Source organism: Cinclus cinclus, chromosome 1 (assembly GCF_963662255.1).
Source record: "Cinclus cinclus chromosome 1, bCinCin1.1, whole genome shotgun sequence".
Classification (NCBI taxonomy): domain Eukaryota; kingdom Metazoa; phylum Chordata; class Aves; order Passeriformes; family Cinclidae; genus Cinclus; species Cinclus cinclus.
The window spans coordinates 42,770,806-42,783,670 of record NC_085046.1 but is presented as its reverse complement, the minus strand read 5'-3'; the positions used below and the strand labels follow the sequence as shown (position 1 = coordinate 42,783,670).

Below are 12,865 nucleotides of genomic sequence, written 5' to 3'. Positions count from 1 at the left end.
TTGAAGAGTTTGACAGGAGCAGGCTTAGTGTGAAGTATTTAGGAGGGTAATTTTTTTTTTTTTGGTGTGTTTTTAAAAGCTAAAAGTCTATTCCTTCTACTGAGAAAGGCTCTTTCTAACTTCCAGTTTCCCAGCTTCTTGAGTGTCCTGGTAATGTGCAGAATATTAACAAACATGTTCTCTACAGTTGGAATGATAACCAGATCAAACAAACCCTAAAATATGAGGGAAGATAAGAAAATTGAAAGTGCAAACAAATTTATCTCAGCAACATAGTCTTAAAATATGGTCTGCAATTACACGTTGTTTATAAAGTGGAGTTTATCAAGGGACTTGACATCAAGAAAAGGTACCATATCCAAGCAATTAAGTTGTTTATGTTTTATTGTTTAAATAAAGTGACATTGTTAAATCATAGGTTAAGGTACATAACTAAAAAACATAATTTTAAAAATATATTATTTTTAATTTTTCATTTCATTTACAATTACATGCATAAAGCTAATATCTAATAATACCATGGTTCAACAGATTTTACAGTCATATGATAGCTGTTTAATCAAGGAAACTGTACCATGTTTTGCTTGTAACCTCACAAAGATTATTCTTAATTAGGAGCGTATTTGTGAAATTAGATTCATAGAATCCCAGCAGGGTTTGGTTGGAAAAGTCCTCAAAAACCATCTAATTCCCACTGCCATGCCACGGGCACCTTCCACTAGACCAGGTTGCTCCAAGCCTTATCCAGCCTGGCATTGAACACTTCCAGCAATGGGTCATCCATAACTCCTCTGGTCAAATTGTTTGGTGACTCACTACCCTCATAGTGAGGCATATACTTCCATATTACATCCTAATATCTAGTCTAAATCTACCCTCTTTCAGTTTAAAGACATCAGCTCTTGTCCTGTCATTCCATGCCCTTGTAAAAAGTCCCTCTGTAGCTCTTTTGTAGCCCACTTTAGGTACAGGAAGATGCTGTAAGCTCTCCACAGAACCTTCTCTTCTCCAGGCTGAGCAGCCCCAACTCTCTCAGCCTGTCTCCATAAGGAGAGGTGTTCCACCCCTACCCCCTCTTCATGGCCCTCCTCTGGAGAGACAAAACTGGATGCATTGCTCTGGGTGGTGTCTCTGGAGCAAATCCTTAATGGGGTTTACTTGAAGTACCACGCCGGGAAGTGGCACAGACATTTGGGACTGTGTGTTCTTCCTGTTCATATCATAAAATAATTTAAATGAGGAGGGATCCCTGGGGTCCCCAGTTCAATCTGCTGCTCAAAACAGATTAGAGCAGTTGCCCAGGGGCTTGTCCAGTCCAGTATTGAATGTCTGCAAGGATGGAATTATCACAGCCTCTCTGGGTTTTGTCCCAGTGTTTGGCACCCTCAGTGATGGCTTTCTATGTGTAAGCAGAGGCATAATGAACCCTCACTCTTATATCATGTAGAAACATTTGCAAATACTTTTAGTAGCCTTCAAGTGGCAAAGGAAAGTCTGAATTTGCAAAGTAAAAATAACTAGAGCAGGGATAGCTTAGTTTTAGCTGGTCTTGCTTAGGCAGCCTTCTTGAGCTGCTGCTGTAAATTTTCTGTGAAAACAGCCCTCATTGTTTAGAATGGGAGTGTTGGGGTAGAACAGTTGTTTGGCAGTGTGCTATTTTCAAATTTGGGATTACATCCCTTACTGAGTTTCTTTCAACTTACAGAACTGTTAAAATATTGTTACTCCCTTATTTGCTCAACTAGTAGCAGAAGAAAACTGCAGAGATGTAAATCTTTTCCTGAGAAGAACATTTTCAAGTATTATTCTGAGATTTAATATTACCCATACACACATTTGTGTACAAATTGGATTGAAAATCTTCATTCTCAGTAATGAGTATAATTGTTTCTCGTGTGTTTTTCATAATATATGCCATTAGCAGATTATGCACTTGAAAAAGCTGTCTGATTATTAGTTCAATATCAGCCATTGCAAATCCCCTTGCTCTTGAATTAGAGAAAGGCTAAAAGGGTCATGATTGCACCTGAATTAATTAAACACAAACAGTTTGCCTGAGAATATTTGTTCAATAGACTGTTGACTGCTTCTGTGGTGCAGAAGACATAGGACCAGCTTTTTTCAAGGTATTTGAGTTCCTAAATCTCATTAGATATCTGTGTGCCTCCTTAGGTATCTGTGTTCCTTTAAATACTTGGCCTTTGATCTCCTCCAAATGAAGTTGCTCAATTCATTAGTGGGATGGATAATGTACTTTATTAGATGTGAATGCCGTTTTCTTCCTGCGCTGACTCACAGCAGAAACAAATAATGAACACAACCCTCTCCCTAACTTTGCCTAACCCTTTCAGAACCTCAGTTATCTCCAGGATACTCTTGGTTTGCCATTGCAGCATGATCTCTGAAGCTGTAAGATTTTCTAGATGAATCTTGCCATAGTTAATAGAATTTCTTGTACACTTTGTACTGCTTTGTTTTCACATGCTTTATCTTTTTGTATGAATTACTGTAGCAGTCTTTAAAAATGTAATTTAACTTTAGTTTGCTATTATTATGGCTAATTCTAAAAGGGCTGCTATTCTACACACTAATTAAATTCAAAGACCTTTTAAGCTATTGATATTTCCTGTAATAACATTATGCCTCTTGTGATAGGCATATCTTTTTTCTCAGTGTTCTGTTTTGATTGACTATTTTCAGGTGCAGGTCTTTAACAAAGACAGGGAGAGGTATAATTCAGTGGTAAATAGACTCTGATCTGAACAATACTATAGCAAACAAAAGAAATCTTGAAGAGTGATGAGTATGGTACAAAAAGAATCATATGTACAGAGAAGATGATTATAGCACTAAAACTGGCTCTACAAAAGAACAAGAATTCTGTGACCAGTTAGATAGAATGAAACTTTCTTCAGTGTGGATCTATACATCTGAACTTGATCACATGAAGGGATTTCTTGGTATCTGTGACCCATTCCCCAAACCCTTTTTTCCCATGAGAGTGGAGTACACTCAATGACATTAACATAACATCCGGTCTCTCTTCCTGTTGAAATGTAGCATACTTGGTGCATCTGCAGCTATGTGCCACCATTCGTGAAAACTACTTGGTGGGTTCAAAAACAGCTGGGGGATAGATAGCAAGATAAACACAAGCACATCAGAGTTCTATAAACCTTGCTTTGTCACAAACCAGGCTGATGAGGAATGTGTGAAGAAGAAGAGAGTTTTTACACTGTGACGCAGAGGCTACTTCTGCTGCCTGTGCTTAAAATTGGTCTTTCATTCTATACAGGTGAAATGTCATTAAGGTCTGACATTGTATTTGTGGATGTTTAGAGGCTTATCTAAACAAGGCAGGTATCTGACTTGAATGGATTACAGTACGAGTGCACTAATATTTTAATGTTCAAGCTTCAGAATATGTTTTATGAATCTTAGATCTCCAGTAATTTGTCTAGTCCCTCTGGTTGCATCATTCCACTTACAGCAATGTCATGAAAGTATTGCTGTCCTTCATTTGACAGACTTTGTAGCAGCGAAAAAGGTGCTTTAAAAGTTGTACTTTCATGCTAGAAGGAAAGAGCTTAAGAGAGCATGTAGCATAACTGGCAAATACTTTTGATATGGTTACGTCTCAAGTTTTACCACAGAATCCTTCTCTTGCTGTTCATCGACAATTAAAAGGATTTTGTGAATACAATCAAATAATTTTGATTGTATATGTTAAAATCCCCACCTGAACTTGACAAGATAGCAATTGCTTTGCCTATTAAACTGTTATTGTCTCAACCCATGAGTTTTTATCACTTTTACTCTTCTGATTCTCTCTTGTATCTCACTGGGGTGGAGTAGAGCCGTGACTGTGTGGGGCTTAGCTGCTGGCTGGGGTAAAGCCACAACATTAAGAGTTGGTGCAAGACTTGAGACATGTTTTCTTGAAAGAGTACGATTGCTACTTCTCTTTCCTTAATATAGCAGCGTGGTTCTAGCGAATGCTGTTAGAAAACCACTCTGTCTCTACACGTACCACTGCTGTTTGGTGGGAAATTGCTTCTCCAGGCTTGAAGTGTGTTCACCACCAAGGGCTCTGTAGTTAAATATATTTGATCATGAAGATTCAATCTGTGAAAAAGGCATTTGGATAAAGGGAAAAATGCTACTAAATTGTGACTAGGTGCTCTTTGCAGTCCTGAAAAGAGTTAGGCTAGAAGAAAGTTGAGCTACTATGAAAGTCCAGGAATAACACATCTGGGAGAAGAATTAATGCAGAGGCACTAGGAAATAAAAGTAGTTTCTCTGGCTATCCCTGCTAGCAAGGAAGAGATACAAAGACTTCTTCAAGTTGTGTACTGTTGTGATTGATGGAAATTTGTGCTTAATCTGTCCATGTCAATAACTAAATTTGGGGTTCCTGTAAGAAAGTCCAATGTGCAGAAGAGGACAGTCCAAATAAAGAATTTGAGACACTTGACCTCTGGCACAGGGTGGCACCTCGCAAAGCTGAATCAGTGCTGTTGAAATAATTTGGTCAAAAAGCCATATTGAAAACTTGTTGTTGGCTTGATTTATGAGCACTGGGAATTCCATGTGATATTATTGAAAGTTATCCCTATATTTGGTTAAGAAAGGATCACCTAGAGAAAGACATTTCAAAAGTTTCTTAAACAAGCCAGGTAAAATAAGTCATTATATTTCACAACTCATTTTACACAGTGCTAATTAGTCACGACTCAGGCACAGGAGAGAGGAAATCTTTGTCAGAGTCCTTGTCTCTGAGTGACTGCTGAGCAATGCTCGATACACAGCTGGGGTCAGCGCCTTGGTGCTTTTATCTAGAGTCTTGCATCTGTTCATACTTTAAAAAAAAATGGGAAAAAAAGTGCAAAGCCTGTTTTACCTATGTTAAATTGGAAATAGGATCAAATGGAGATGTAAGTCCAGATTTCTCTACAATATTGAGCATCTGTCCTTAACCTGTAAGGGCTTGTATGTAATAAGGAAAATAAAGATCATCTTCAGGGATTTTTCACTCCCATCCTACCACAGGGCTGACATCCCTTATCACTGCAGACCAGAAATCTAGCTGAGATGATGTTCTGTTGCAATGATTGCACATCTGATAAATAGGAATAACTTTATGTGCATATCCTCCCTCTCAGAAAAAGAACAGTGCCTTTTACATTCTTATTTCCGCCTTGTGCAGACATGTTAGTTTTTAACATCTTTATTGGACGTATGGTGCTCTTAGGCTGGAACTGGGTAGTAGTTTGTATGTAGCTGAAAATGAACCTGACTTCACTTCTCTTAGTCTCTCCTTTTATACCTCTGAGGTCTGGTCCTTGTACGAGACCCCCACACTGAGCACTAAAAAGGATTGCTGTTCTTTAACCCCAGCTGGCAACTAAAGCACAATGCAGCTGCTTGCTTTGCATCCCTTTTGCCCTGTGCCTGCCACAGTGGGGAGGAGAATTGGAAAGAAAAGGTGAACTTCATGGCTTGAGATAAACACAGTTTAAAACAAAACAAAATGTTATTATTATTACAACAACAGGTGCATTGGAAAGGAGAGAAGAAAAAAATAAAACCCAAGAGAAAGAAGTGATTCATAGTGTAATCACTTACCTGCTGACTGATACCCACCCCATCCCTTAGCAGCAATCAGCAGCTCTCAGCCAACTCTCCCCAGTTCATATACTGAACATGGTAGTCTGTGCTATGAAATATCTTTTTGACTTGTTCGGGTAAGCCATCCTGGCTATCTTCCCTCCTGGCTTTTTGTGCATCTCTTCTCTGGCAGAGCATGGGAAACTGAAAAGTCCTTGATAAGGAGTAAGCACTACTTAGCAACCACCACAACATCAGTGTATTATCAACATTATTCTCACTCTAAATCTGAAACACAGCACTGTACCAATTACTAAGAAGAAAATTAACTCTATTCCAGTATGAACAAGGACTGTTTTCTACATCCATTTGCTGACTGGTAGGTCATGTTTCTAATAAAATGTTTGTGAAAATACATGTTCTGGAAATGTAATGAGGTTTTCTAGGGCTGGAAAGTATTCTACAAAGAAGAGAGCCATTTACTTTCTGCACTTCTTCACATCAGTTTTGGACAAACCCTTTTTTTTTTCCTGAAGCAGAAGTTTTAAATTGCAAAGTTTTGAAGTCAGAGTCAAGCCAAAGACTACTGACAAATGAAAGTCCTCTAGTGAATTACCTTCTTGTGAAACAATTTGCCAGCTCAGCTGTCTCTATAACTCTGAACTAAGACTAATGCTTGCTAGTCCCTCAAGTTATCATTGTTCAAGACTTGCTGTCTGAAAATCAGGTCAGCAAATGCTTTGTAGAATAATGTTCAGAAGAAGATTTGCATTGAGATGTTAACAAAAATATGATAGGTAATTGATGGCACGTTCCATAGAAGTGGTTCTTTATACCAGTGAAAGCCACTATTTTGTACAATTCATGACCAAAAAAGTTGATTTACTGCTGTGGAAATCAGACTCCTTTACAGTTATTGCAATTACAGTTTGAGGCAACAATGTGCCAACATTGTTGCCAGATGGAGGATTGGTTTTAGTGGCCACTTAATTAACAACTGGTAAACACTTGCACCCAAATACACATATTTACATATGCAGAGTGCTTACTGTGTCAGAACGATGCTTCTGGCTTAGAGAGCGAGTGTAATTAATGCAGCCTATTAATGAGAACGTCAGAATAAATTATCCCTTCTGGAACTTTGAGCCGTCTATGTGTCACCTGCATAGGAGCTCCCAAGCTGTGCAATGCCATGTGAAAGCTGTGACCCCTCGGAAAGCAGCAGAGGGAGTTCAGGAGGAGAATCCCTACTGTCTCTAAAAGGAAGCTACTCTGGGACAGGTTACCACCCAAGTTCTATCTCATACCGTGGCTACATATATGTCAGATGTCTGAAAAGGTTTCTGGTAGACAACACCCACAGCTTTCCATGGAAAACTTAATGTATTCTACAAAGTTGCCTGAGCATCTTATGGAAGAAGAGGCCATGGATATAAATGGGCCCTGCTCCTCAGCTGCAGTAATTCATTGTCTGTCTGGTACAGAAAACACAGCTTAATTATATATTAAGAATAATCTGTCATATTTCTGTATGACCTCCTATCTGAGAATCTCAAACAAGATTTTTTTAATTGCACCTCACAGTTCACAGGAGTGCAATGATTTGTACTTGAACCTGTTTAGCTGGCAAGGAAATAAATGTAGGGATGACTTAAAAGGTCACAGCAAACAGTATTTCCAAGATTCTAGGGAAGAAAAAGAACTGCTAAATCCCAGTAATACTGTCATCTTACTTGTAGCCCTGTCTGTTGTTGCCACTGCCCAGCACTAGAGTTGAAATCCAAAAGTTAGTTTGGAATACTGAGTGAGATGTTGGCAACAGATAATATTATGGAAGTCAGTCCAAAAAGGAGCGTTAAATTATTCATTTAAGTAATAGCCAGCTGCAAAAATGCAGCTGGCAATCTGAAATGGTCCTGTTATGAACATTAGTTAACATTATCATGGTGTTCTTAAAATAAGGCAAATGTAATTCTGGAGTGTATTGGCCTTGCAATGAGAAGCTCTTCTTGCTTCTCATGAGAAGACCAGAGCTATTATGCCCAATTTTGAGCATTATTCTAAGAGTGTTTATGAGCCAGTCCGTGAAGGCTCATCAGAGAGTAGAGAGAATGGTTTGAGGGCTAGGAAATTTGGTTAAGAAGGAAAGATAGGACCAACTCAGGTTATATAGTAAAGAAGACTGTGGGGAGTTGGTAATAGTCTTCAGATAGAGATTGCCTGGAAAAGGGAAAAAGATTGTTTCACCTATTCAGTGCATTACATAGAAATAATGGATTTAAAATGCAGAGAATCAGATTAGCTGTTAGGAATATACATTTACATAAGGATAATGCATACAATAAATTTCCAGAGGAGAGTGTTTCCCTTTAAATTCTTAAAGAACTGATTAGACATACTCCTGTCAGGTATAGCTGCAAGAGGAAGAAGAAGGTGGTCACAGTGATTCCAGGTGTGCTTTCCTGTCATATGATGGTTCTCCTGTCTCACGTTTAAAGCCTGTTTAAAACTTGCTTCTGTTTGCTGCTTCTGTTAATCCGAAGGGCAGCTTTTGATTTTCTGTTCAATTCAACAAATTGTTGAGCAGGACAAACATGCTTCCCCATGCTGATGTTCGGCTAAAATGTGCGTGCTGTTCACTCCCATCTCACAGCACAATTTTTGCCTTGCTGCAGCTTTGCATTACTCAGAGCATTTCAGCTCTGGCCATTACCTACTTTTGTGGTTTCTGCTGAAATTGATATGATGCCGAGGACACACATGAGGGTTTTGCAACTATCCTTTTCACTTGGTGATTGCCTTCCTTTTACAACCAGTATTTTGGCATATTTGCCAAAGATGTCTATTTGTGTCAGCTGTCCGGATGAAGTTGTCCAAGTACTGTTGGATGTGGAAAGGTAGAAAGGGCTACTTCTAGAGTAAAAGCCACATTCAGGAGGTTAGGGCTTTTCTTGGGACACGATCAGTATTTTGCTTAGTATCTGCACAGCACAATTTTACTACAATTTTGTCACATTACAAATAATTCTGTGATTTCTAAGCAGTGTTTTGAGTTACCTTTACACCTGTCTACCTTTTGAAGTTTTCCACTTAATAAATAAATTAATTAATATATCATTAACTTTACTGGTGACTAACACACTGGAACATTACTGTAGCTTAGCAGTTCTGCATTATTGTAAAGTTTCTTCCTTTTCTAATACTTCTACTGGTCTGGTTTCAAATGTGTCAAAATTTTAAGGGAATTCTAGTTATTATTGATATGGCAAATAACGTCTTTTGTCAGTGTCCCTCTGATGTAATTTATTTGAAGTATATTTACAATTTGGTTAATGACCAAGTTATTGATAATGCTGAGTTCTAGGGGAGGTCCGGTATGTAGTAAGCAAAGGAAACTATTTTGGAACTGAAATATGGGGCAGCTTGCTTGCTTCTGCCCTGAATTTAGAGTTGCTGCTATTTTGTGATAAAATTAATTCCTTCTCATTCTAAATGGACTTCAGTTTCCAGTAAAAATTAAGGAGTTGAGTTTTGGAGGTGTCTCTGATAGATTTGCTGTGTACAGCTCCCTTCTTATTGTCTTTTAAATCCAGTTAACCCTTACTTCTGTCCTCTGTCACCATCATCGCAATACTTGAGGAAAATCTGTGTATTTCTCCCTGTTCTGTTCTATGCCATGAATTGTGTTCTCCCCATTCTGCTTGACCCCAACTGCTTGTTTTGTCCTTCCATTGCATCCTGTGCAGGCTTTCTTCAGGACCTTTCTTGCTGGTTGTGGTCTTACTGCATTAACTCTGATCGTGGATTGAGAAAGTACCTCGATACAAAAGGAAAAAGAAAAAGAAAGCACTGTCAAACTGAAATCACAGTAAACCATCTATTTACTACAGATTCTAATTGTTTTTCCCTTTGTTTTTAATTTTGTGCAGATTGTTTCTCAGAGGAAGCTCTCCAAATCCTTACTCAAACATGGCAACACAGCAGGAAAGTCATCTATAACAGTAAGTCATTCTTAAATATGCTTTTTTCCCCCCTGTTATTTAGAAATATCTAAAGTGACTATTTCTCTCTAAAAGCATCCTGCTAAGCCACCAACAGCCCTTGACTGAGAACTGTATTTAATTTTTTTATTTTATGACTTGCACTGTTTCTGACAAATTTCCTTGTTTTAAGGAAATGGCAACAAATAATGTATGATTTTTAAAAAGTCACAATACTTACTACAACTACTTTTAAGGTACTTGGATGACAGCAAGTAATTTCTGATGCTTGAATACTTTTAGTCAAAGGACTAGAATCTTCAGAAATTAATTTTTACCAACTTTGACACATAAAGGAGCCTTATTTTTCTTTTCCCTTGGGCTTTTTCCAAATTCTAAGGAAAAAAAAGTTTTGATGGTATTAGTTTTAGATGTGTTGTAATGCAACTAAGGGCTGGATTATCATAACCCCATGTGTATCTTGACATCTGAAAATCAGGGTATTACCTCTTTTTCATCTTTCCCTGTGCTGGCTCACTTGGGAGCTCAATCTTGTCTGCACTGAACCTGGCATGCTTGTGACTTTTGCAGTTCTGCACTAAGATGAGTGCTATAATAAAATACTCTGCTTCGGGGATCTTTGCTCTGTTGCCTCATGAAATTGAGAAGAATTTTTTCCCTTAATGTGTGATGTGCCAGATGGTTTTCTTCTGACTTGATTGTTCAGGTTTTTTTTTTTCTGCCTTCACCCACAAAAGAGACAGTAGACTGTGAGGTACTTTCTAAGAGCCCAGGGAGTTGGATTTCTTAGATGTCTTCCTTGGTGCTTGGCTGGGAATTGATTTGCTTAAATGCATACAGTCACACCTTGGTTTTGGTCTGGGGTTGGAAAGGAGTTCCCCAGTCATCTGGCTGAATAGAACCAGAAGAGAGTTTTGTTCCTAAATAACTTCATGTGGTTTGCCTGCTGGGATAATCTGGGCATACTTCATCTCACCCATCCCTGTGGTGTTCTGGACCTCCCTTCTGTTCTTTGAGGAACACAAAGTAGTTTAGTCTTGTGAAAACCCAAATGCTCTAGTACAACTAAAGTCATTAGGCTTGTTAGGAGAGTGTTCTGGCAAAAATTAAATCACCGTGATAAACCGAAGATGAAAGAAAATGAGTTAATACTCCCTGCTGGCCTCACACTGGATGACAACCATGAAATATGGACCTTAGTTACATGCTTTGGCTTCTGTCCAACAGTCCTAAAGAGCAAGCTGACTTCGAGAGAAAACTGAGCCCAGACAAAAAAAAATATTGTGTGAAAAGTTTTTTGTTTCAACAGAATAATGAAAAACTGATTAATTATCATTATTTCTGGACTTGGGGACATACCAGGTGTCTGTCAAGTATGGAAATTAGAAATACTAGTTTCCTAAGTCATTCAGTGTAGTGAATTATGAGTTTTTCATAGGATTTTGAAAGTTCCTATCTTAGCAAGTTTTGCTGGAATTTTATTAACCTTTTGACTGTGCAAATTATCATCCACACAATCTTAAAATATTGTTGTGGGACGCAAACTGAACGTTGGTCAGCTTCTCCAGCTGAAAGTCTGCAAACCTTTATAAGAGCAGGTTCATTAGTTTCAGTTAAAAATAGCAGTGAAATAGCGTGCGCAAATCCCAGAGCACTGTTGGTCATACACGGCTTTCCCAGATCTCTTAAACCATCAGACTACATGGAAGAGAAATGTGTCAGACTGCATAGGTCCAAATTCCAGCAAGAGGGTGTTTGCCTGGAAGGTGTGACACACCACATATGTGCCTGTGTGATGGTACTCTTAAGGCCCAGTTAAGCAACCGTGCCTCTGTGTGTCTGCATGTGAGTATTCTGCTTGGAGAAACACCACGGCTCACTGCTGGGAGGTGTCACAGCCAGAACAGTCTCAACTCAGGGAAGATTTTGCTTAATTTAATGAATTGCCAATCAAAGTAAACTTTTAACTACTGAGAAACAAACAGGACAAAAAACAAACAAAAATACCCCACCAATTCCTAGGGAAAATACTTTTTCTGCCCCTCCCCTGTACTGCACTTCTGATACCTCTCCTGCTTCCTTCATAGCCTTCACTCTCTTTGCCTTTACTTCATGTTGTGCTCAGTCCCTTTGAGGAGGAGCTGTGTGACACAGGTCAGGATCAGAAAATAGTGATTTTCTTTTTTTTTTTTTTTTCCCCTGCCCTTTGAGGGTTTTTTTCTCTTGTTTTCTTAGCTCTGCTCTGGACTTTACACACACCCTTCAGGGGCATCTCTACTCCAGCATGGGTCTTACCTGAGGATGAGCCCAGAGGTGCCACCTACCTCTCTATTTTTTGTGTGTCTTGCCTGTGGCAGCTGCTGCCCTTTCTGAAATAGGTTCATTCTGAAATAAGTGCCATGTGCAACTCTGATGGGTTGATATTTTGGGGTGCGCTCAGTAGCTGCTGCCAAGCCAGTTTGGCAAATTTTTGGGTTTTCCCAGAAGCTCCTCAAGGATTTCAAGTGGTGGAGACAGTCGGAGCCTATCTGGGAAGCTGGCATGGCTGCCATGTGTGTGTGGTCATGAACATGAAGAACCCAGGAAATAAGTTCTTCTGGGAGATTTAATCCTTGGGGAGAACATTTACAATAGGGGAAAAGGTTTTAAAGCTGTCATAAATAGAATATAATGTGGTTTGTTTCAAAGAATATTTTTCAGTGAAATATCCCGGGTTTGGTTAATATCTTCTCTCCCCTGAGGCATTTTAATGACTTACTTAGGAAACTGGTTTAGTTGGTTCTGTTGGGTGTTTTTTTTTATAACATTGCACACCACAGTGACTGACATAATTATTGATATAACTTACACCATCTGAAGGAATCACACTATATTGTTTTAAGATTACTTGTTTCTGACTCTGTCTACAGTAAATCACTTTGCCAATGTAGCTATTGCAGAAAAACTATACCAGGAGAGCTCTCCTGCTGTAAATGTACCTTTCATGGCAACTAACGCCAGGTGACTTCACTCTTTTTCCATTTATCTTGCAAAATTATGCTGAGTGGCATAAAAATAATTGGGCTTTAGAATTGAGTAATACAACTCTTGTAGAGCATTTTTGTCCCCTTGGATACTGTGAGATTGTGAAATTCTGTTTTTCACTCTGAGGAGGAGTACTTGGTCAGATGAAAGGGATCCCTGGTGGATGTGGATGTCTGTCCTTTGACGGGTGATTGACAAGGCTGTTGTATGATACAAAGTGATTTAGGTTTGTG

At 38.8% G+C, this 12,865-nt stretch overlaps 1 protein-coding gene across 1 annotated transcript in view; it reads left to right on the top strand.

The window, feature by feature from the left end:
• CPNE4 (copine 4) overlaps window positions 1–12,865 on the top strand; it is a 184,206-nt gene that overhangs the window by 78,430 nt on the left and 92,911 nt on the right. The window contains exon 4 of the mRNA XM_062496747.1: window positions 9,537–9,608. Within this exon, the coding sequence (XP_062352731.1) occupies window positions 9,537–9,608 (72 nt within the window). The remainder of the gene's footprint in view (window positions 1–9,536; window positions 9,609–12,865) is intronic.